Here is a 26,573-nt window from a genome sequence, read left to right as displayed (position 1 = left end):
CACCTCGTCAGCTCTTACCTTCATCGCCCCATCCCAGACCATCAGTGCCTGTCACGGTTAAGAGGAACTACAGTGTAAAAACTGCTCTGTTTTTCTGGAAATCAAAATAACAGTAGATATCAAAAGCTAAAAAATATTCTGAACCCTTTCTTCTAGTTTTTCCCTCACTTACAGGATTTTGTATTACAAATACTGCAAGAGAAAAGGGGAAAAACAATATGTCCAAAACATTATGAACTTATAACTATGAAAAACTTAAGAGGCAGCCTAAATGTTTAATAATAAAAGACAAACAGTAATTCATAATAAATGTAAATGCCTTCCACTAACATTATGATGTAAAGAGAGAAAATGCTTAGATGTAACTAGTGTAAAAAGCTAAATACAAGATATGTTTATAATGTAAAACTATTTAAGAAATGTAGGCCGAAGACTGGAAGGACAAACATCAAAACATTAACTGCTGTTCTGTTTACATGCTACAATTACAGGTCAATTTTCCCAATTCTCTATTTTCTAAAAGTTCTCTATTAATGAAGAAAAATGTAACACTCCACAGTAGAGACGATGAAGGGATGAAAGAAAGTCATTACGGGCCTCCTGAGTAAGACCTAACTGGATCTAGAGGCCCTAAATGCAGAAGCTAAGTTTATCCTCGGTCAGGCATCGCAACAGGCACAGAGGGAAAGCTGTGGTTATTTTGATTGGTTTTGAGTCTTCTGATATATCACTTGTATATTTTAGCAAGCGTAAGAGAAAATTGAATAATTCAAATGCAAATGTTCATGCAAAGAACCAAAACCTCATGCTTATTCTAAAAAGTAATTGCCACTTATCTATCACATAGTAGAACCATGCATGGCACCTAAACTGGGTGAGAGAATTTCTTCCTAAGGGTTTATTCACACCTATTCACAGCGAATAGTTTCACTCTCAATAACTCAGCTTGATGCAAATCTTTACACCTAAAAAAAACCACAAGACATACACAAGCTTAAAAGTAACTTATGTTTTTGATAAATCTCATCCAATAGAAAAAATACTATTTACTATTACTAGTACCAAAAAACAAAACTCTTTCACCCCATTAGTTATAACAAATGGGGGAGGGAGCGTAAAGTTAATACTAGAGTTAAACAAAGACTTAACAAAAAACCAAAAACCAAAAACCAAAATAACCCTTGAGAAGTGATTTTTTTCTTCATATCCCTAAAATGATGATTTGGAAAGCAGAAAATCAAAAGGAAAAGTAAGTAAAAGCATGCCCCTAATGCATAGAAAACAATCTCAACTCTGGTCAAAATTATGTAGTTTTCTTCATTCTGCATCTTCACTATAGAAAGACTGAACCTTATTTTTAAACATGGTGAGGACTCTGATGGAGAGTGTAAAAATCTACAGGGTAACCAGGCTTTCCCTTAACAATTATGACCACTGAGATCCCTACAAGGGATCCTACAATTTGTTTTGCTGACAATAACTCATCCTTTCCACTAATACAGGAAAACACAGTTCTCAGATCTTAAAAATCCTAAGAAATTTAAAAAACTTAGAATTAAAAAGTCTTAAATCTTTACAAAACTGAAAACTTTGAGAAAATGAAAATATTCCTCATAAAACAAGGACTTCTACTGACTTTTGAAGCTGTAGGGCTAACTTATTAATTGCGAGAAGCATAATTAGCCTTTCACTCTTTTCAGAATACAGAATAAAACTGCTTTTAAATATAAATGCCCACATTATCCATTCTTATTAAATGACATTTTGGATTTATCCAAACCATTATAGTTTTCTATTAGTAAACATCAAGGATTATCACATGAATTACAGATTTGTTGTTTAGAAAAAAAAAAAACAGTAGGAAAATGCACAGGAGTATGACTTGTAAAACTTAAATTATCCTTGGCTGCTATATATTTCAAAGGTATCTAGATAATCTGGCATGAAATAAAATATTTCACTTTTTACTTATCAGGTGATAATATTATATGAGAATCCCTAAGATATATAATAATTCTTAGCAATTTTTTTAAAATAAAAAGATAGGGGCACCTGGGTGGCTCAGTTGGTTAAGCAACCGACTTCAGCTCAAGTCACGATCTCGTGTTCCTGAGTTTGAGCCTCACTCTGGGCTCTCTGCGGTCAGCGCGGAGCCTGCTTTGGATCCTCTGTCTCCCTTTCTCTGCCCTCCTCCACTCTGTGCTCTCTCAAAAATAAACAAACATTTAAAATAAAAAATAAAGGGGCGCCTGGGTGGCTCGGTTGGTTGAGCGTCTGGCTTCGGCTTCAGCTTGTGGGTTCGAGCCCCGCATCAGGCTCTGTGCTGACAGCTTACAGCCTGGAGCCTGCTTCGAATTCTGTGTCTCCCTCTCTCTCTGCTCCTCCCCCACTCATGCTCTGTCTCTCTCTCTCTCCTTCAAAAATAAATAAAAACATTAAAAAAAAAGTTTTTAATAAAAAATAAAAAGATAAACTCTTGGGCCTCCTAAAATAAACCAAAGTTTGGAATGTTGTGAGAAATAAAAAAACACCGTAAGCAAAGGCAACTACTACTATCTTGCTTTCCCAATCTCTACAGAGCAACTCACAAAGATACACTTGGTGTATCACAAAGCCACAGCTCTAGATACTTAGGATTTAAAACAGTAAGTTAACAAGAAGGAACTAAAACTTGAAGTCAGATTTACTTTCTATATAATCTATCCCGAAAGCTTCCAACTTCTATCAAAGTTGAAGACCTTGAAGACAGGGACGCCTGGGTGGCTCAGTCAGTTAAGAGTCCAACTTTGACTCAGGACATGTTCTCATGGTTTGTGAGTTTGAGCCCTGTTTGGGCTCTGTGCTAACAGCTCAGGGCCTGGAGCCTGCTTCAGATTCATTCATTCATTCATTCATTCATTCATTCATTCTCTCTCTTTCTCTCTCTCTCTCTACACCACTCCATCTCTCTCTCTCTCAAAAATTAAACATTAAAAAGAAAAAAAAGATGGGGGCCACCTGGGTGGTTTAGTCGGGTAAGCGTCTGACTTCAGGCCATGATGTCATGGTTCACAAGTCTGAGCGCCACATTGGGCTCTGTCTTAACAGCTCAAAGCCTGGAGCCTGCTTCAGATTCTGTGCCTCCCTCTCTGCCCCTTCCCCACTTGTGTGCCCGGACACGCATGCACATGAGCACTCTCTCTCACTCATTAAAATAAATAAAAACATTTTTTAAAAGTTAAAAACAAAAAAGACCTGAAGACGAACATAAGCATGATAAACTGTCTATTTAATTCTCAACAGTGCGTAAAAAGTCTGGTCATTTAAATCAAATGTTTCAGATTTATTATCTGCCTTTATCTTTATCTTTTGGTTAGCTATCACAGTTCAAATAAAGAATCTTTTATCCAAGTTAATCTTCTTATCTAGGGTAAAACAAGACTAATAAAAATAGCCCCAAAATGAAATAGCTTCTTTACAGTAATTATAATAGATTGACTTTTCTTTAATCTATATAATCAAATTATTTCTATGTTCAGCAGTAATAACTTTCTCCCATCCCGGAAATACCAACGCCAACTTCTGATAGTTTATTTGAAAAAATACATAAGATGGGATTTAAGAAATAGTGGAAATAAGGGAGATCTGAAACGCACAAAACCCTGGAGTGATCACATCAACAGAGAGCTGTCATGAGAACAACAGGAATTAATGTGAGACTAGAGAAGTAAAATACAAGCATATATTTCTTTTCCTCAGATAGTATGCAAGTTTGAATTAGCAGGAAACACTTTTCTCTTAAACGATTCCTGTCCTTGGTTCATTCTGCTTTGAGTAATAACTAAGTAAATTTTTATTCAACTAGAAAATAAATAACCATGGTATTTCATACATACATTTTAGCATATAAAACCAACTTAAGTAGTGTTCATTAAAAACTTTTAAGTCAAGGAAATGATATTCAATATTCACTCTCTGGCCTTCTACTACTTCTAATATAGAAATTTGGTAGGAACTATCCAAAGATAAACACTTAGAAACCAAAGTTAATCTCTTTCCATCTCAAAATATTTTAGACAATTTTAAGTGTGGTGGGGTATTACTGAAAAAATTATTCATATACATATTTTTTCATGTTTATTTATTTTTGAGAGAGCGTGAGCAGGGGAGGGGTTGGGGGGGGGGGGGGCAGAGGATCCGAAGCAGGCTCTGTGCTGACAGCACTGAGCCAGATGGAGGGCTCGAACTTACAAACTGTGAGATCACGACCTGAGCCAAAGTCATATGCTCAACCAACTGAGCCACCCAGGCACCACTTTCATTTTTTAAATTATTTATAGGTTAATGGCATAATTCAGAATGCACTCTCAAATTAATATTTTTTTTCTCTTATACAAGGTAAAACAAAACAAAAAAAAAAAACCAAAAACCAAGTAGCTTAAAGATTTCTGTCAATTCTATGCTTCAAAATTGGCATACCTTAGAAGGACAAACACTATTTCAAAAAAATTGTTTAATGAGAAAAATTGTAAAAACCATTCTAATGTAGGTCAAATTCCATTACAGTACATAAAATTAACAATAATGATATATTTAAAATGTTGATTAGCAGACCTGCTAAATAATATTTTGTTGACTGCATTACAATATTCACCGTAAAATATCTAATGCAACAAATGTTTTCACAGAAGCTGTCCATACGGTAGTGGACATTAAGGTTAAGGAATATTTACACTTAATGAAATTTACTTAGAGAATAAATAAATTACAGCTTTGCTTCAGTTTTCCACCACCTTCTTGATTCCTCTCTTTTCTACTTTCCCACCCCACTCTAGTCTGGACACTAAGGGAAGAGTGGAGCACTTAGGAGATGTGAGCCACAGTCTTCCTGGAAGTCAGGGTCCACGCTCAGAATCTTCTTTCCTTCCACGCCCAAGACAAGAGTTCATTCACATTGGCCCTCTTCCAGTCAGGAAAATTTTCTAAAGTGTTATAAATCATCCAGCTAGAGAAAAGAAGAAAGGAAAGGAAAGATAAAAGGAAAAAGAGAAACAGAAATGAAGAAAGAAGAGAAGAAAGAAAAAGAAGCTCTTGTGTTGTCTTCTCTGTGTTCGTTGAAGAATTCAGGATCAGAAATAGCTTAGAAGTGTGGGAAGTTAATATGTATTAAAGACTGGTGTTTTTTTAATTAAAGAAAAGAAAAAAGACTATTATCTTTTATTTGTCTCTTCCCAAGGGGATAATGGAGTAGCAAAATCTAACAGATATTAGATATTCATAATTATAATTATTACCTTGTTAGCAGATGCTATTTCTGCCTCTTGGTTACTATGTCTAACAAATCTCTTTCCAGTGGTAACATAAATCATCTGTTCCCAAACCTGAATATTCATATAATTTTCTAAGAAGGCCTGGGGAAGTTTTTAATACAAATCTCTACCATGCTTCCTTCCTTCTCCTAAATAGGGCTTCATGGGTCTAAGAATACATATGTTTTGTTTTATGTGTGTGTGTGTGTGTGTGTGTGTGTGTGTATTTTTAAGACCCCCAAGGTGATTCTGATAATCAGTCAGGTTTGAGCATCACTGGTATAAATAAATTTTATTATAGATGCATTCTGCACTTTCATTAGAAAGCAGAATGGCTTTTTACATGTGCTTTAGTTTTGTGCAATCTGCTGCTTTATACACAGTGTTTACTAAGTCAGAGAGGGATGCCTATCTCTTAGATAAAAACATATGAATTGGAAAAATAAATATGTTAAATCTTTTTGAAAGAAGACAAAATTGTAAAATAGTAGCAATGTTGAAAGGGAAGGAAGAACAGGCTATAAATCTAACAAAATATTAAGCTAATAATAAATACCAACTTTTGTATAGTCCCATGTACTTTAAAATTTTCATTGCTTTGAAAATAAGCAAAAGCCTGAAAGTTATCCCAAGGGGCAGACTGGTAATTATGAAATAATTATAAAGGTACCCATGAATGCTGATGTCAGGAAAACTAGTTTTCTTAAACTGATGTAATCTTGATATTACCACTGAGTTTCAAAGAAGTCTAATAGATGTCAGAAGTTATCTCCCACCTCTACTCCAACATTTCTTTGGTTCCAAAATTAGTATTAATTAATTATACAACAAGCAAGATAAAGGACAAGCCTGAGAGAATGTATCATTCATTACAAAAATCATATACTAATTACACATTACGTGCAAACAATTTGCTTAGTGCTAAGGATAATTAAAAATGACACTAATAACAAACATTTATATAGCTCTTACTCTCTGCCAAAAGCTATTCTAAACTCTTTATGTACATTAACTTACTTTAACTTTATAATAATCCTAAGAGATAAGTTATTATTATCATCAGCACTTTATAGATGAGGAGGGGGGTGCCTGGCTGGCTCAGTCTTTAGAGTGTGCAACTCTTAATCTCGGGATCAGAGTTCAAGCCCACAGTGGGTGTGAAGCCTACTTAAAAGAATATTTTTCTAAATACGATGAGGAAATTGAAGCAAGGGACAGTTGAGGAACTTGAGTAAGGTCACAGAGCTACTATGTGGAAAATCTGATTGAACCTAGGTGGCCTGGTTGCATAGTCTATGCTGTTGTTCAATACAGTAGGATGCCTTTTTTCAAGTTTACAGGTTAGCAGGGAATAAGAGACATGAATATAATTAATAGTACAGGTACTATATTATTCAGCAAATATTTTTTTAATGTTTTTTTTTAACGTTTATTTATTTTTGAGAGAGAAAGAGAGCACAAGTGGGGAAGGGGCAGAGAGAGAGAGGGGGACACAGAATCTGAAGTAGGCTCTGGACTCCAAGCTGACTGTTAGCACAGAGCCCAACGCGGGGCTCGAACTTACGAACCATGAGATCATAACCTAAGCCGACGTCAGATGCTGAACCAACTGAGCCACCCACGTGCTCCTATTCAGCAAATATTTTTAATGAATAGGAATCATGAAAGATTTAGGTAAAGAAAAGAAGATTCCTTAAGAATATAAGGTTTTAGTTAAAAACACTTCAAAAAAGTGTTTCACTATACTAAAGTCTTATTCGTTAGAAATAAGAATATAAAAAATGTATTTTATTTTATGACTGAAAAAGATGTTCTCACCTACTATGGCTATAACTTTGTATAGTATGGGTGATAACAGAGTTGACAGATTCCCAAGCCAAGTTTTGCTGGACTTTATTTCAAGGGAGGGAAATTAGGAAAATCCTTGTCCTGACATCGTTCATTTGAGAGTTACAGAAACTTCCATTATGATTCCTGTTGTTTCTGGCCACAAAAGAAAATATCCATCCTTAATAATCAATGCTTTTCCTGAGGATAGAGGATACATTTTTTAATAACTTTTGAAGAGCTGAGAAAGTGTTAAGAGTCCTTTCCAAGTACTGCCTTTTCCCATTAGATATCCATTTAGCATGGGTGACCCGAGACTAGGTAAGTATGTATGATGTGATTCAGAACTGATAAAACAATCAGGAGTTTTATCCTACTATCTTAGCAGGAGTTACAATGGACTTAGCAGGAGTTACAATGGACTTAGTATCTGCTACTATCTTAGCAGGAATTACAATGGACTTAGTATCTGCTTCCAACAAAAATATGGTGTCCCTTTAAATAGTTATCATCATTTAAGAACAGAAACAGTCATTTACATTCTTGAGTCAATTTATATTTTATTCCACTAGTTTTAAATAAGGGTCATGTCAACAGAAGGATCCACAGATACAGAACACACATAATCTCCTTACCTAACTACACTCTCTGAATAAAGTACTGGTGATAAAAAATATGTAACAGAAATCAAGAGTAAATAGTATTGTCCCAAATTTATCTTAGCTTTATAGCAGTACTTTCACAGAGGATGTAGGGTGTGGGAGATAGTGGAATAGTCCTGAATTACGAACACCAAAATGCCAAAGGACTGATTATAAAACAAGATCTCAATTGCACGGTATTTCCCTTTCAATCAAGAATTTCTATTAAAAAGACAATTTTCAGTATGTAAGTATATAATATGTAACAATCAAATGAATGTTTTAGAAAATTGCTTATGGAAACAATTAATTAGAAATGATTACGTACTTGCGTAACAAAATATTTTCAAGATGGCAAAGATACTGGCATTACACCCCATGTTTCCATGCACACCGTTTCTTGGTGAAAGAGCAATGTAAGGAAACTATTCTGGGAGGCAAACTAATTTTAATCAAGTGTTAAAGGTACTCATTTTCTTTAAATGGACAAATCCTGAAGGTTCTCTTCTAAAGAACGAATTAAAAATTTAAAGATTTACTGCAAAAAAAAAAATGCAAGAAGTACTCCAAGTAGTAAAGTTACATAGTAGTAAAAAGTAAACATTAATATCCTCAACAAAACAATGGTATGCCAGTTATGGTAAAACCTTAGAATAGAATAATATGCAGTCACTGGAAATACTCTTTTCAAAATACATTTAGACCTGGGAAATGTTAATGATAAAGGCAAAAGGTAAAGAAGACATGAAGAAAAAATAAAGAGTACATGGTAATATATAAAATACTCAATTTTATTAAAAACAATAGTACCCATTAAAGGAAAACAACATGAAGATTAATTACATTAAAATGTTACTATTGGTTATTTCTGGGAAAAAGTTGCAATAGACATTTTTTCTTATTTTTTGTTTTTTATAAATTCTCTAAAGTATACATGTATTCATTTCTTTTTTTTTTTTTAATGTTTATTTTTGACAGAGAGACAGAGTGGGTGAGCATGCATGAGCAGGGGTGGGGCAGAGTGAAGGGGAGAGAGAGAATCCCAAGCAGGCTCCATGCTGTCAGCCCAGAGTCCAATATGAGGCTTGACCTCAGGAACCGTGAGATCATGACCTGAGCCAAAATCAAGAGTTGAGCACTTAACCGACTGAGGCACCCAGGCACCCCACATGTATTCATTTCTAATTGTTTCTTTGAGTAATGAACTACAATAATATATAGTAAAAATCCTAAGAGATAACGTTCCAAGATGATATACTCCAGCAAAACGCTTGCCAAGGAAATTCACATTGGCCCCCATACACTCTTAAAATTGCAAACATTTTTCTCTAAATGAACTCTAAATTAGTTAAAGATAATTATTTAGTTAATGAATTATTCTGACCATATCACTACTGCCTTTTAGGTATAACCACTCCTTTAAGGATTTAGAGATGTCAAAGGAAGGAAGGAAGGAAGGAAGGAAGGAAGGAAGGAAGGAAGGAAGGAAGGAAGGAAGGGAGGAAGGGAAGGAGGAAGGGAGGAAACAAAACTTGTTAGTCCATATTAATGCCTGCCAAAAATTGTGAATAAATAGTATATTTCAGAAAGAAAGGTTGAAAATAGATCTGACACAGACTTGATTACCAAATGGGCTTTATTAATCTAGATAATGGCTATTTCCAAGAAAAATCAGCAAATTTTATTACATCTGCACACAGGACCAAATAAATTATGGGGTACTTTTCAAAGAAGTAGAGTCAGAAAATGAACTGAAATGACAGCCTACTAAGCTCCTTGATTCTCTATATTCGAAAGTATAAAGTTGGCTGCTACCTATGGAAATGCAGCAAACCACATTTATTTCAAAGACTGCATAATCATTCACGTGTAATATACTTGGATGTGCAATCCTATATGGATACAGTACACTCAAATACACAGTTTCAGAATTTACAATTGCTTCTTCAAATAAGTGGATACTAAAGTTCTTTCATTACAGCAAGTTAAACATTTGATCGATCATGTTCTCCTCGTTTATATTTAAAAAATGACCGCTGAGGAAATTAAATTCCAAAGCCTAAATAAAGGCAAAATGATCTGTGTTATTCCCAATAGTTATTTCTCACAAATTCATATTTTTTAAATATCATGAAAATTAATACTGAATTAGGCAATGCAAGTAATAAGATTTAGACCTGGGAGGAAAAATCCCAGTAATTTGATAATAATAGAACATCTTTATGTCAGTAACTCTAAACCACTGAGGTTTTCTTGTTAAAATGTCTGCAAGTGAATTAAAATAATAAACTAAAAACAAATATAAAATAAACAATTCTGCATTCTTCATTAGAATAAGATAATCATTACCATTTCTATTCTTGAGAGGACCTAAGCTGCAATTTAAAAATTCTCCTAAAAAAAAAGTATTTTCACTAGAGTTCAAATGAAACATCTTAAAATTCCTTTGAAAATTAAATATACTTGAGACTTCTGCATTTTAGTAAAAATGCCAGAGTCACTACTTTTGCAAGACAAAACTAAGGAACAAAGGACAGAAGGATCGGTCAGCAACCCCAAAAGTGACTGAGTAAAAGTGCTTTTAGACACAGGAAAAATACAGCAAGGAAGACAAACAGACAAAGGACAAAGCATTGTCTCTCAGATTAAAAGAAACAACATTAGAACTATTCTGTCTTGGGGCACCTGGGTGGTTCAGTCACTTAAGCAGTCAGTCACTTAAGCACCTGACTTCGGCTCAGGTCATGATCTTGCGGTTCGTGAATTTGAGCCCCGCGTCGGGCTCTGTGCTGACACCTTAGCCAGCTTCAGATTCTGTGTCTCCCTCTCTCTCTGGCCCTCCCCCGCTAATGCACGCAAGGCTCTCTCTCTCTCAAAAATAAACATTAAAAAAATTAAAAAAAAAAAAAAAGAAATATTCTGTCTTTAAACAAGACTAATTAAAAGTAAAAAGTGTAATCCTAAAGCAAAACTGACAGACCACACAGCAAACAAGAAGGGGGGAAGAAGCATGCTTGCTGTTAACTCCCATAGCACTGTGAAATAAAGGAGAAGGGATGTAATAAATGCTACAATAAAATTGACCAGTATCTTAAAAAAGGGCGGTGTAGAAAATTCTGTCCAGATTATACAAAGGTCAGTAGAAATAAAAAGAATGGGCATTATATATGATTGTGGCTGACTGTTCAAAACAAGGCTTGGAATCACTGGTTCATTTTTATCCAGAAGTGGCCTATTTATATATACATACATGCATACATACATACATACATATGTATACATATACATACATACATGCATATATACATGTGTGTGTTATAAGAAAAAACAAGGCTAAACAGAAATTTAATCTGCAGTAAACTATCTCAAATTTTTATAAGACTGAGATACTGGGGCACTTGGGTGGCTCAGTTAAGCGTATGACTTGGCTCAGCTCATGATCTTGCAGTTCGTGAGTTCCAGCCCCGCATCGGGCTCTGTGCTGACAGCTCAGAGCCTGGCGCCTGCTTCAGAATCTGTCTCTTCCTCTCTCTCTGCCCCTCCCCTGCTTGCACGCTGACTTTCTTTTTCTTTCTCTCTCTCTCTCTCAAAAATAAAAACATTAAAAAAAATTACAGAAAAAAAATAAAATAAAAAGACTGAGATACTGTCCTAAAAGAATGTATCTAATTTGTATTTATGCCTTTCCCTCTATCCTCATTGTTAATTTCAATCCCCTCTCTATTACTAAATTACTGCCATAAATAACAGAAAAGCATGTGCAATTTTTGTATTATCTTAATTGAAGAGTTTTAGGTCATTTTAGTTCATACAGTAAATTGATAAACTACTTGTACTTGTCCAAAACGTAAAAATACTTTCAAAGTTCAACTATTTTGTAGGTGTCCTTAAATTGATCTCTTTCTTTTGATCAAAATCAGGCAGAATGGAATTAAGGCACAGAAAGACAATGAAATGTTTGGCCTTTTTAGAGACAGGTATTTCATATTTTAAAAAAGTAAGTAATCTAGATGAGATTAAACATGGCATTATTTTATTACACCCCAAAGCAGCTCTCTGTATTTCATTACCTCCAATTTCTTCCTTTTTTCTTAAAACCATTCTCCAATCAAGAGAGACTATACATAGTTACTCTTTCTTTCCTTCCTTATTTCTTTCTTTCTATTTTTGAGAGAGAGAGAGAGTGCGTGCGAGCGCACAGCAGAGGAGGGGCAGGGGACAGAGGATCTGAAGCGCACTCTGTGTGCACAGCAGAGAGCCCGATGTGGGGCTCAAACTCATGAACCATGAAATCATGACCTGAGTCGAAGGCAGATACCTCACCAGCTGAGTCACCCAGGCATCCCAATAACTACTCTAAGTCTTTGTTGACTCCTCCTCATTGCTTCAATCACTGAACACTAAAGTGCCCTCCAAAATACGGTATTCACATTACTTCCAATCTCTAATTACACTCCCTTGTAGAGATACACCCAATTTCTTGGCTTAAACGTCATATGCTGACAGCTACCAATTTCTATCTCTGGCCCCACAATCTGCTGTGAACTCCAAACTTGGTATATTTACTTATATACCAAGTATATACCAGGTATATTTACCTTATATACTTATAAGGCAAATACATCTCACACTTAGCATCTCCACTTGGTATTTTTAGTAACTTAAACCCAGCCAGTCTATTCTCCTCTAAGACACATCCTCTGGTGGCCTTCTCCTCAATTACTGGCAACTCCACTCTTAAAGTTACTGGGGGGAAAAACAAAACTCAGTGTCATCCTACACTTTTCTCTTTCACTCTCCACGTGCCATTTATTAGCTCCACATTCAAAATATGTACAGGATCTGACTGCTTCTCATTAGCATACCACTATTTGACCTTACCTGGAATTGCCAACAGCCTTCCTGCCTCCATTCCTGACATCTCATAGTCTTTTCTCTAGAATATAGCCAAACCAATTTTTAAAAACGTTAAGTCAGATTGTATCATTCCTTTGCTCAAAATCTTACAATGGCTCCCAACCCACAATCGGTAAAAGCCAAAGTCCGGGCTTTGGTAAACAGTGCTCTGTTGAAATGGTTCTTCTTCACCACTCTGAAATAGACTGCTCCCCAGCCAGCTCACTGCAGTGAGGCAATGCTTGTCTTCTTTCTGTTCCCTGAACAGTCATCACTTTCTGAACTTCCAGGCCTCTGAACTGTTTACTCCACCTGAAATACTCTTCCACATTTAAATGTGGATTACATCTTCATGTCCTAGTCTTTGCTCTACTTCAGCTACTCAGGCAATTCTGTTGCTACCGCTGAGAACTACAATTCCCTCGCCCAGGCCTCTCTGACCCAGCCTCCCACTTGGTTTTTCTCCCAGTCATTTGTCACCTTCTAATATAATAACTTATTTATTTTGTTTTTTGTCTCCTCCGGCACATAAAATTTTAAGTCTCCTAAGAGGGCCAGAATTTCTCTTACAGTCTTGTTCAAATTTATCTTCCCTATCTAGAACTGTGACTGCACATAATAAATATCTGTTGAATAAATAAACAAGAGTCTCTCACACTTTCTGCCTCATCTAAAATAAGGAAACAAAGTTATTTTTTGTGCCTAATCAAAGTGGCTATTCTATAAAAATCAAACTTAAAATAAATCTGGACTGAAAACGAAGTGAGTTACAGAACTTTTCTGGTCTAGGTAGCACACTTTAAAAACTTACTTAAAGGAGATTTTTCAAAATGGCGGCCCACATGAGGACAAGTATGCAGAGATGGCGGGGCTGTGCAAGTACCTGCAGGAGCCCACCGGAAGGATCTTCATTCCGAGATGGTTCTAACCTCAAGTACCTTCCCATCACTTTCCTGTATTACTCAACCTGACTTCAGAGAGGCACATTTATAGGAGGGAAGATGGCGGGGTAGGAGGACGCTGGGCTCACCTCGTCCTGCTGATCACTTAGATTCCACCCACATCTGCCTAAATAACCCAGAAAACTGCCAGAGACTAGCAGAACGGACTCTCCGGAGCCAAGCGTAGACAAGACGCCCACGGAAGAGGGTAGGAAGGGCACAGAGGCGGTGTGCGCTACACAGACTGGCAGGAGGGAGCCGGGGTAGTGGAGGGGCAGCCCGTCCGGCAACACCGAACCCCCGAGTCTGACTTGCAAAAGCGGCGGGGCCAGATTGCATAAGTTCTGACAGCCAGCAGGTCTTAACATCTGGAATGTTATAAGTCAACAGCTCTGCTCGGAGAGCAGGAGGGTGAGAGGACACCAGGAGGGAGAGGTGTTGAGCCCTGGATGACAGAGCTCAGCTCTGCAGGGAACAAAGGCGCTGGCCAGCGCCATCTCCCTCGCCCATCCCCCAGCCGAAATCCCAAAGGGAACCAGTTCCCATCACCGAACTTGCTTGCACCACGCACCCAACGCCGTGCTCCTGTGGATCTATCCCTGCGACGAGTCAGCCTCCCTCCCAGTGCTGCAGGGCCCCTCCCGCAGGGGACCACCAACAGCAAAGCGAGCTGAGCCTGCCCCTCCCTGTGCACCTTGTGGATCCACCCCGGCTAATACGCCAGATCCCATCGAAGCAGCACCACAAGCCTGGCAGTGTGCAAGTAGCCCAGACAGGGGCCACACCACTCCACAGTGAGTCCTGCCCCTGGAAGAAGGGAAGATAAGGTACATACCAGTCTGACTGTGGCCCCAGTGGTGGGCTGGGGACAGACAGCAGGTCTGACTGTGGCCCCACCCACCAACACAAGTTACTCCAGACAGCACGGGGGAAGTGCCCCACAGTTCCGCGCCACCTCAGGGAGTACGCAAAATGACAAAATGGAAGAATTCTCAAAAGAAACTCCAGGAAGTAGCGACAGCTAACAAATTGATCAAAAACGATTTAAGCAATATAACGGAACAAGAATTTAGAATAATAGTCATAAAATTAATCGCTGGGCTTGTAAAAAGTATAGAGGACAGCAGAGAATCTATTGCTACAGAGATCAAGGGACTAAGAAATAGTCATGAGGAGCTTAAAAATGTTATAAATGAGGTGCAAAATAAAATGGAGGCGACCACAGCACGGATTGAAGAGGCAGAGGAGAGAATAGGTGAATTAGAAGATAAAATTATAGAAAAAGAGGAAGCTGAGAAAAAGATTAAAAAATCCAGGAGTATGAGGGGAGAATTAGAGAACTAAGTGATGCAATCAAACGGAACAATATCCGTACAATAGGAATTCCAGAAGAGGAAGAGAGAGAGAGAGGGGCTGAAGGTGTACTTGAACAAATCATAGCTGAGAACTTCCCTGGTCTGGGGAAGGAAAAGTGCATTGAAACCCAAGAGGCACAGAGAACTCCCTTCAGATGTAACTTGAATCGATCTTCTGCACGACATGTCTAGTGAAACTGGCAAAATACAAGGATAAATAGAAAAATTTGAAAGCACCTACGGATAAACAGGCTCTAACCTACAAAGGGAGACCCATAAGACTAGTGGCAGACCTATCTACTGAAACTTGGCAGGCCAGAAAGGGATGGCAGGAAATCTTCAATGTGATAAACCGAAAAAATATGCAGCCGAGAATCCTTTATCCAGCAAGTCCGTCATTCAGAATAGAAGGAGAGATAAATGTCTTCCCAAACAAACAAAAACTGAAGGAATTCATCACCACTAAACCAGGCCCACAAGAACTTACTTAAAGCTTATCCTATAAACTACAATATGCATCCTCTTCAGTCTAGTATTAATTAGCTTTTTCTTTTTTTTACCTCCTGAGAACACCCTAATTACATTTATCCTTCTGCCTTATGTTATCACTGTCAAATATTTAATTCTATGTGCTTATTGGCTTTAATAACAAGGCATCATTGCTTTATATAGTCAATACGCATTTAGATTTACTGAGTATTACCACTTCTCTTCCTTTTCACCATTTCTATTCCTTCACCTTTTTCCATTCCTTTCTGCATCTCTGACCTTTATCTTTGTCTTCTGCATCTTTTCTTTCTGCCTTAAAAAGATCCTTTCAGGTTTTCTTTAGTGTAAGTCTACTGGTAGCAAATTCTTCATATTTATTTATCTAAAAGTGTCTTTATTTTACTTGTGTCTGGAGAGATTTTCACTGAATTGAGAAATTGAGATTGGCAGGTATTTATTTCCCTTTACACAGTGAAGACCTGGTTCCACTACCTCTGGTTTCTATTGCTTAATGAGAGGTTGGTTGTCAGTCTAATTGTTGGTTTTTTGAAAAGAGTACTTTGTCTTATTTCAATAATCTCCCTTTGCATTTTATTTTCAACAGTTTTATTATGACATGTCAAAGTGTGACTGTCCAACACCAGCAGGGGTCACAGGATGAGACACAATTAGCTGTAGTCTTGCACTAGGTTAGTTAGTTTCACAGAGGTGTATGGGACAGGAAATTCAGCATGCACAACATCCCTCACTCATCAGGAGGCCAAGCAACTATTCACATGCATAGCTACTTCCATCTCTCCCGAACAACACACACAGAGCTTGCACGGCTGCCAAGGACAGTTAAGGCGCGTGTGGTTCTGGACAGAGACTGCCCTGGTTTCCTGCCAGTCTCGTATCGTTCACTTTGGATAGATGTAAGGCCAATATTGCGCCAACTCACGGTTAAGTCCAGGTACAATACTACAGATGGGGTTTCACAGTAAGTTTAAGAGACTAACCTGTAGCAATAACATTCAATGTTTGTCTTAACTCCACACATTTCCATCAAGTTACTATGAGAAGACAGACCCAAGGTCAGATTTTCAGATAGGCCTAAGTCTCTTCATGGTCCAAGTATAATATTAAATCTTTACTCACATTGTAGATTTATTCTTTAGGGCACAAGAGCTTATTGAATCTCTGCCTTGATGTCTTTCATCAATTTTATGAAGGTCTCAATGATAATCCTTTCTAATATTTGTTTAATTGCATTACTTCTTTTCTCCCCTTTGAGGTTTCTTATTGAATATTTTAAACTTACTTCATCCTCCACCTCTTTTCTGTATTTTTTTTTTTAATATTTGTCTCTCCATGCTTCCTTCTGTATATTTTCTCCTAGCTTACCTATAAAAGTTCATTGATTCTCAACTCTGTCTTATCTTCCCTATATCCATCCACTGAGTTCTTAGTTTTGGTAATTATAATTTTTCACTTCTAGGATTTTCATTTTTAAAATAGTTTTTTTTAGTTTCCAGTTAAAATTTTCAATCTTGTCTTCTTCCTTGTCAGCACGGTTATTTTCAAGCTATGTCTGACAATTCCAATATCCGGAGCTGCTGTGATTTTGTTTCCATTGTCCACTGCTTATGCTGAACTTATTCATATCTCTTGCCTTTTCCTATGCATGTTTTTTATTGTGACCTAGTTAGTGTATCTGGGCTTTTGAAAAAAAATAAAGTCCTTAGATGATCTTCTCTAGAAGATCCTCTTTCAAAGAGGATTTAATTTTAATTTAACTACCAATCCAGGATCACTTCAATTTAATTTCAGGACTGATATGATATGAAGTTGAGTTGCAATCACAGTGAGAGCTTATCTTCTAGTGGTTTACCCTAGACTATAGCCCTCTGGGGACCTGAACCACAGTGAGTTCACCCCCACAGTGGTGAATACTAGACTCCAATCCCTGTGCCCTTGTGAGGCTACTAGAAGTGCTCTCAGCCATTACAACAAGGCTGGCAAAGGCTCCCAGAAGAAAAGCGTACTCAAAAGCCAGGCTCACATTCCTAGGCCAGTAATTCTTTTCTATCTTGTTTACATTCCAATGCCTTCAAATAGGTTTCTGTTATTGTTTTTAAAATAAATATACTTGGTCCAACTTTTCTAGTTCTATTTGGGGGAAAGGTTAGTACAAATCACCTAGTGTGCCACTGCCAAGACTGGAAGTTGAGTCACACTAATTTTAAATACAATAGGAATGGAATATATCTAGTTAAAGTTAAATAGTACCTGAAACTCAGAATGTTTTTTAATTTTTTTCATGTTTATTTATTATTGAGAGACAGAGGGACACAGAGCATGAGCATGAAGGCACAGACACAGAATCCAAAGCAGGCTCCAGGCTGTGAGCTGTTTAGCACAGAGCCCGACGCGGGGCTTGAACTCACAAACCATGAGATCATGACCTGAGCCGAAGTCAAGACGCTTAACCGACTGAGCCACCCTAGCGCCCCAAAACTCAGAATTCTTAAAGTACCCATCAAGTAAGAAATTTTTTGATCAAAAGTAAAACTAACCAAGGAAGCACCTAAAGAGCTATTTTTTAATAAGATGACATTAGTGACTACTGCTTATAAAAATCAAGATAATAGAACAATTATTTCTTCACATAACTTACGAGAATGTTTATACTTTAAAACATGACAAGTTTGAGAATAATTTGTTAATAAGTGACAAGTTTGAGAAAACTGTTTTTTTTGCAATCTAGAAATGTAACTTTCTTATTAAGGAATTAAATGTGTTTAAACATTCTTATATAAGTGTATTTTCTAGACAGGAATTTTGCTCTGAAATAGTATTTAATTAGGTGTACATATAGGGTACTCTCCTTTACCTACATCAAGTTTTTTTCCTGCTAATATTAGGTTCAGCTCAATGTTTACTGAGTATATACTTCAAATGATCGTTAAGGAAAATGACACACAGTGTGTACCTAGAATTTCCAGTCTTCTAGAAGAGATATAAAGAGACAATGTGATAACACTAAAACAGAGGTATGCGCAAGATGCTATGGCTACACAGGAGAGACATTACATCAGTAGGACACTGTTCCATTGATGACATATTTCAATTACTACCTAAAATGCCTGTTTCCTGTGATGATGCAATACTAAGCAAGGAAATGTGTTATCACATATCAATTTGTATTTTAAGCTAACAAAAATTCACATATGTATACATAAAGTGTTACATGAGACATCAAGGTGAAAAAACTGATATGAAAACTTACCCCATCTGGCAATGCCCTCCAGCACACAGCACTAACAAATTCATTGGTATCATCTTCTTTTCGGTCTTTATCCAGAACACTTTTGACCGTATCAAACTTAAAAGTTAGCAAAGTCTTAGAAAGTCCTTTATAGTACAGGTAAAGAGAGTTGTTCTCGCTTCCTAAAAAAAAATTTTTAAGTAAATAATTTTTTTAGAATGGGAGAACTCAGAATTAGGACATCACATTTGTAAGGTGATTATTACTCAATGTTTAAGCTCAAAGACAAATCTTTCATGGTTGAATTTGGAAGATCAGAGCACAAAATTTCTTGGGAATCATGTGAGAAAAAGATTCATAGAGAAAAGCTACACTCTACTAATCTAAAGAAATAATAATTGTCAAATGATATAACATTGGTAATTGTAAGGCTGAAATTACTGCAAAAACCCATTTATGATAGCAGAGGTCTAAAAAAGACCAGAAACTTATTATTATACCATGAATCTTAAATGATGTTTAGAAAGACTTCTAAGAGGAAAAAAGAAAGTTACAGAACTTACAAAGGCAGATTTTAACAACCTACAAAATTTATGTCCCATTCTCCAATAAAGATATTACTCTATTAGATAAGCAGTCTAGAAACCTATATTTTTGAGCAGGCTATCAAAGTAGAATAACTGCAAGAGATTTGTTCTGGAAGGGTTTAGATTATATACAACTTCACTAAACAAAAGTCAAGTCACTTGAAAGAATTCATGAAGGCTCATATATTTGGGCATTAGGTGCATGTAGCATCTTCACAAAACCTAAAGTGACTTCTTTTACTTCTGATTCCTATTTGTGTAAATTACAAAAGATAATAATAATAATAATAATAAATTACAAAAAACAAAAGCCCTAGAATAACAGACCAAGACGATCCAAAACTGCTTACTGAAGAGAGAGAGCACTCTATAGAGGAAAATGAATATCAAGCTTAAGACGGTATCTCTGAAATTAGGTCATTAGCAGAAATTAATATTTTCTTTTACGTAATATCTACAGAAATTACTATGAAGAACAATTACAAAACATATTTAACGATTTCATGCTATTTCATGTGGACAGGGTTTATGCTCAGTGAAGGAGGGAAGAACTAATGCTTCTTCCAGTACAATCTAAGAAGAATTCAATATGTTACTTTCTGAGCATACAGATCAATTCTTGACTTGGTACGTAGCCTATATCTAGTGAATGCAATTTCAGTGACAAATGCCTGTTAAATAAAAAGTTCCAGGAAAAGACAGTTTTACGTACCACAAGCTATATAGTCGCCATTGGAAGCGAGGCCTACGAAGTTTTTTTCATTGATGTGACCCTTGAAGGAACGTAGACAGTATGGTTTCCCTACATTCCACAGTTTTAGTTGGCTGTCTGTTGAGCTGAGGTAAACACAAAAAATTAGAATGTATTTAAGACTTCATGGTCTGAAACTCATCACTACTAATTAGAGGCAATCCAGTTTGGTTGTTTAGAATGCAGATTTTGGAGCCAGATTTTCTGAGTTACAATGCTCATATATACCATTAATTTGTTTTTGAACTTGGGAAAATTACATAACCTCTTTGGCCTCAGTTTTGTTCATTAGTTATGTGAAATACAGTGATTCCTACATTATTGAATTAGAGGAATTCTATCAGATGTGAAAAGTAAATTCATTTCAAAGGCTTTCAGTAGTCCCTGGGCATGTAGGAAGTGCTTACTAATAAACATCATCAATGCCATCATACCACAATTATCAAATAACAAAGTTCCACTGGGAATTGTGCTTAATTTTAGGGATACAATCTGTGCCACTTGGTTTACTTTTCAACTGCTGAACTGTATTGGTATACTAAATTTAAACTACTTTGACAGTTAGTTGTACCTAAGGGGTGCAATAGTATGAATAACTGGGATAGTCTATATAAAGTAATTCATTTACTGAAATTATATACAAATGCAGTTATTTACCAAAACATAATCGCATATAAAAATCACTGGTGGGGCACCTGGGTGGCTCAGTCAGTTAAGTGTCTGACTTTGGTCCAGGTCGTGATCTCATAGTTTTTGAGTTTGAGCCCCACATTGGGCTCTATGACAGCTCAGAGCCTGGAGCCTGCTTTGGATTCTGTGTCTCCCTTGCTCTCTGCCCCTCCCCACTTGCACTCTGTGTCTCTCAAAAATAAATAAACATTAAACAAATTAAAAAAAAAAAAAAAAGATCGCTGGTAATCCTATCATACAAAGACCTATCATACAGTCTTAGAACTTGAATAAAATACCATGTTTTTTCTCTTTCTGTAACACAAATCCAATCATACCATACACATTATGTTTTAAATTGCTTATCCCTTATTCAAGAATTTGCTTTATAATTTTTCTGTAAAATAAATACACTTTGATATCTGTTAATGACTACATAATAAATCATGTTTTCTCTTACTGTAACATTCACAGAATAGGGCACCATGCTGAAAGTTTTAGATTTATTACTTCATTTAAGGACACACAATGTAATTTCTGTAATTAGCTCCATTTTAGAGATGAGACAACTGAGAATGAGAAGGCTAAGGATATTCTGAAGATACCATACATAGCTAGTAAACAACAGAGCCAAGATAGAAACTGTCTTATTGCAGAAGCCAAACTCCAGCTCTTTAAATACTCCTCTATTGCTTCTCATCATTTTTTCAATAGAAATTTATATTATTTTAAATGTGGTTTTTTGCTTGACATGTTGCATTAAATATTTCTTTATGTGTATATACATTTTTATTGGCCAAGAATTCAGAGGTTGCAGCAATATGTATATTTTAGTATTACTTTTTAATATTTCCAAATACACTTGTGGATAAACTTATTCTAAAAACTTCTAAACCCTAAATATGTTCAAGAAAAAAAAATCAGGACTTATAAAACCTAAGAAGGACAAGAGATTGGTGAAAATTACAAACAACAAATCCACATTAATTAGGTCGACTAAAACTTCCCAATTTAGACAAATAAGATACATGTATTTCAGTTTGCTGAAATCCAACTCATTTAACACTTATAAATCAAAACTGAAGAAAAATACTTCTGCCATATAATGTACTATCCACATTTGAACCTGAATAAAACTTTAGTTATTTACTGCCCATTACTACTCCTAAAGATGGGATATATTTTGACTGGTTAACACTAATTTAGGTTTGTGAACGAATTACCCTACGTTACCTTCCCTTAAAACTCAGTTCTCACTTTTTCCCCCTTGTTTGTAACTCTGTTCAAATTACCTTGCTAAGTCAACTCAAATTACCAACTTCTTACCAAGAGTAACTAGTATAGAGGTAGATGAGGAGGGAGGTACCAAGTGTTTAATACCAAGGCACTGTCATTAATAATCTCCTAAGATTAAAAATTAGAAAGCAAGGAAAAAAAAAAAAACTAACTGAAAAGAAGAAAACAAGGTGTCAGTAAGCATGGAAAGAAATAATAGGTATGAAAAAGAGAAATTAAGAAAGTATTACTAGGCTAATATAAAATAAAGAGAGCTACGCAATGGATAACAGAAAGAAGGTGCTGCCTTTGTTAGAAGAGATTTCTCAGTGATATTTTAGCAACTGAGATTTACTTATCTGGTTGACCTCTTGTTAACCTTCAAACAAAATAAAAGCTTACATATATATACATATAATTCTCTACTGCAGAAGGCTTCTCAAAGGATATTTGTCAAATATAAGCAGCCATACTTAAGTTACTTTCAAAACATATTTAAAACTCACCATGAAACCATAGGGACATCAAGTAATATAGAATCAACCAAATATTACTTAAAACCAAAAACAATACTACTGTACTGCAATGCAGATAAATATACAATAACATGTTAATTGGTGTTAATAAATAAAACGTTTCTCATTCTATCCCATCAACTATGTTGTTTTTCTCTTAAGGAGAAATGGTGGCTGAAATTCAATCTGAAGTTCAAATGTTGAAAGGGGGGTTGCATTAAAAACTAACATCATCGGGATTTTATTCATAAATAGCCTATAAAAGTGAGCAATACAAACCAGAATATACATGTATTTTAATTCTACAATAAAAAAATCTATTTATGAAAAAGTGCATATAGCACAGTGTCGCTCTTTACAGATACCCACAGTGACATTATAAAACTGGTAAATGATGATAGAGCTCTGTGTTAAGTTCAACCTCAGAAGAGTAATACTCACGCAGAGACAATTTCCTCACCACTCACAAACTTTGCATAAGACACTGCTTTTCGGTGTCCTTTGAATACCATGATTGGCTGTTTAGTGTTACGAAGATCATAGTAGTGGACACAGTGATCTAAAACAAATAAAGTAAAACAAAAGAAAAAGAAAAATGTAGTAAATGGAGAATGGAAAGCAGAGCGAAACTTAGCTGCTTTTGGTGTCTTTCATCAAATGTTTCAGGAATAATACCAATCTTGCTGTTACTGTAACAGCAGTAAACTAGGTGCTATGACTCATTTTTAAAGACCAGGAAGACACAGTGGGTTTTCTGTTTTGGATCTAGGAAAATATGGTTGCATAAAACAGTATATACACATATGCCAACATCAGCCTGACAGGGAGTTCCACTGTTATTTCCAGTGATCCTGGCTCTAGAATCAGAGTATTAAGGCTTCAAAGTAACTGAAAAATTTTTAAATGTATCCTCACATTTCAGATGACCTTATTTTAAAAAGATAATGTAACATTATAGGCTTCTGGTTAAAGATAATAATGCTATCTAATTTTATTTCTCACATTTGCTTTTGAGAAAATACTTTACTGAGACACATTTTACATATAACACCAACTCACTGTAAGTATACAGGTCAATGATTTTTAGTAACTTTACCCAGTGGTGTGAGCATCTCCATAAATCAGTTTTAGAACATCTTCCTCATCCTAGTAAGACCCCTCATGCCCATTTATCACCCATTGCCCTAGGCAATCAGTATTATCTAACTTTCTCTAAAAATTTATCTTTTCTGGATATTCTATACACATGGAGTCCAACGATACACAGCTTCTATGTATGGCTTCTTACGCTTCATATAATGTTCTTGAAGTTCATCCATGTTTTAACATATGTCAACAGTTCATTCCTTTTTTTTTTTAATTCTTATTATTTTTGAATGAGAGCGAGACTGCGTTAGCAGGGAAGGGGCAGAGAGAGAGAGAGTGGGAGACAGAGAATCCTAAGCAAGTTCCACACTGTCAGCACAGAGCCCAATGTGGGGCTTGAACTCACAATTGACAGATCATGACTTGGGCTAAAACCAAGAGTTGGACCCTTTAACTGACTGAGCCACCGAACCACCCAGGCGTCCCAACAATTCATTCCTTTTTATTGTTGAATAGTATCCATTGTATGGATACACCACATTTTGTGTACCCACTCACCAGTTGAAGGATATTTGTTTCCACTTTTTGCCTATGGAAATTAATGCTGCTATGAACAATCACATTCAAGTCTTTGTGAGAACATGTATCTGGGTCCCATGTATAAACCTAGAAGTGTAATTACTGTGCCACATGACAGTTTTATGTTTTTTTAAGATACTAACAAACTGTTGACTTTACCATGTTACATTCATAGAACCAACATATGACGGTTTGTTTCTTTACATGAGTTCTTTGAAAATTCTGGATACAACTTTTATAAGACAAAAGTTTTAACAAATATTTTCAACCACTCTGTTGCTTGCCTTTTTAATGTTCTTAACAGTGTATTTTGAAGCACAGAAACTTTGAATTTTGGTAAGGGCCGATTTATCTTTTTTTTTTTTTCTTATAAACCCATAAAACACTTTAATCCAAGGTCTTAAAGATTTTCCCTCCATTTTTTCCTTTTTTTAAAGTTTATTTAACTCTAAAAGAGAGGGCAAGAGCCTGAGTAGGGGAGAGGCAGAGAATCCCAAGCAGACTTGCCACTGGCAGTGTGAAGCATGACATGGGGCTCGAACCCACGAACCATAGTATCATGACCTGAGCCAAATAAAGAGTCAGACATTTAACAGACTGAGCAACTCAGGAGCCCCTCTATTTTTTTTTCTAAGTTTGCTTTAGGTCTTACATGTATGGTTTGTTTTTTTTTTTTAAGTTTATTTTTCTGTATGGTATGAAGGAGAAGTCAAAGTTCATCATTTTGCATGTGGATGGAGATGCATCCAGTTGTCCCTGCATGATCTGAGAACAAACTTCTCTAATGAACTACTTTAATACCTTGTTGAAAACGAACTGACATCTGGATTCATAATTCTAATCAACTGATCTACATATATGTTACCTTCTGCCAGCACAACAAAGTCTTGTATAACTGTAGCCTTTATTTAAAATTTTTTAAATATTTTATTTTTGAGAGAGAGAGAGACACAGAATTCAAAGCAGGCGCCAGGCTCCAAGCTGTCAGCACAGAGCCTGACGCAGGGTTTGAACCCACAAACTGTGAGATCATGACCTGAGCTGAAATCGTACGCTTAACCGACTAAGCCACTCAGATGCCCTGTGTTTTGTGTTTTTTTTAAGATTAAAAAAAAAAAAAACTTTTTAATTTTATTCTGAGAGAGAGAGAGAGAGAGAGAGAGAGAGAGAGGCATACACATGTAAGCCAGGGAGGGGCAGAGAGAAGAAAGAAATCCCAAGCAGGCTCCACACTGTCAGCACAGAGAGCAACACAGGTCTCGAACCCATGAATTATGAGATGATGACCTGAGCTGAAACCAAGAATGGGACGCTTAACTGACTGAGCTACCCAGGCACCCCTAGGAATTTATTTATTTTTATTTATTTACTCATTTATTTTTTTTAAATTTGCATCCAACTTAGTTCGCATACAGCACAATGATTTCAGGAGTAGAATCCAGTAACTCATCCCCTTCATATAACACCCAGTGCTCATCCCAACAGGTGTCCTCCTTAATGCCCCCTTGCCCATTTAGCCCACCCCCTACCCACAACCCCTCCAGCAACCCTGTTTGTTTTCTATATTGAAGAGTCTCTTATGTTTTGTCCCCTTCCCTGTTTTTCTATTATTTTTACTTCCCTTCCCTTGTGTTCATCTGTTTTGTATCTTAAATTCTACATATGAGTGGAGTCCTATGATATGTCTTTCTCTGACTAATTTCACTTAGCGTAAGACCCTCTAGTTCCATCCATGTAGTTGCAAATGGCAAGATTTCATTCTTTAATTGCCGAGTAATGCTCCATCATATACATATACCACATCTTCTTTATCCATTCATCCATCGATGGACATTTGGGCTCTTTCCATACTCTGGCTATTGTTGATAGCACTGCTATAAACATTGGGGTGCATGTGTCCTTTCGAAACAGCACACGTGTATCCCTTAGATAAATACCTAGTAGTGCAATTGCTGGGTCGTAGGGTAGTTCTATTTTTAATTTTTTGAGGCATCTCCCTACTGTTTTCCAGAGTGGCTGCACCAGTTTGCACTCCCACCAACAGTGCAAAAGAGTTCCGCTTTCTCCACATCCTCGTCAACATATGTTATTACCCAAGTTGTTAATTTTAGCCATTCTGCCAGGTGTGAGATGGTATCTCATTGTGGCTTTGATTTGTATTTCCCTGATGATAAGTGACATTGAACATTATTTTTCATGTATCTGTTAGCCATGTGGATGTTTCTTTGGAAAAGTGTCTATTCATGTCTTTTGCCCATTTCCTCACTGGACTATTTGTTTTTTGAGTTTGATAAGTTCTTTATAGATTTTGGATACTAACCCTTTATCTGTTATGTCATTTGCAACTATCTTCTCCCATTCTGTCGGTTGCCTTTTAGTTTTGCTGATTGTTTCCTTCACTGTGCAGAAGCTTTTTATTTTGAGGAG

At 36.3% G+C, this 26,573-nt stretch overlaps 1 protein-coding gene across 4 annotated transcripts in view; it reads right to left on the bottom strand.

The window, feature by feature from the left end:
• Positions 1–26,573, bottom strand: part of COP1 (COP1 E3 ubiquitin ligase) — a 257,893-nt gene that overhangs the window by 37,453 nt on the left and 193,867 nt on the right. For 2 of the 4 annotated variants that reach the window (XM_045452820.1, XM_045452818.1), the window contains exons 16-18: positions 22,923–23,040; positions 19,984–20,108; positions 18,706–18,866 (exon numbers count right to left, since the gene is read on the bottom strand). In XM_045452820.1, the coding sequence (XP_045308776.1) occupies positions 18,706–18,866; positions 19,984–20,108; positions 22,923–23,040 (404 nt within the window). Of the gene's footprint in view, positions 1–3,373; positions 4,985–18,705; positions 18,867–19,983; positions 20,109–22,922; positions 23,041–26,573 lie in introns of those variants that run through there. The other 2 variants (XM_045452821.1, XM_045452822.1) reach the window with 2 other exon arrangements.

Source organism: Leopardus geoffroyi, chromosome C3, assembly GCF_018350155.1.
Source record: "Leopardus geoffroyi isolate Oge1 chromosome C3, O.geoffroyi_Oge1_pat1.0, whole genome shotgun sequence".
NCBI classification, from domain to species: Eukaryota; Metazoa; Chordata; class Mammalia; order Carnivora; family Felidae; genus Leopardus; species Leopardus geoffroyi.
Note: the sequence above shows the minus strand (reverse complement) of the source record. Positions and strands in the feature narration are given on the sequence as shown.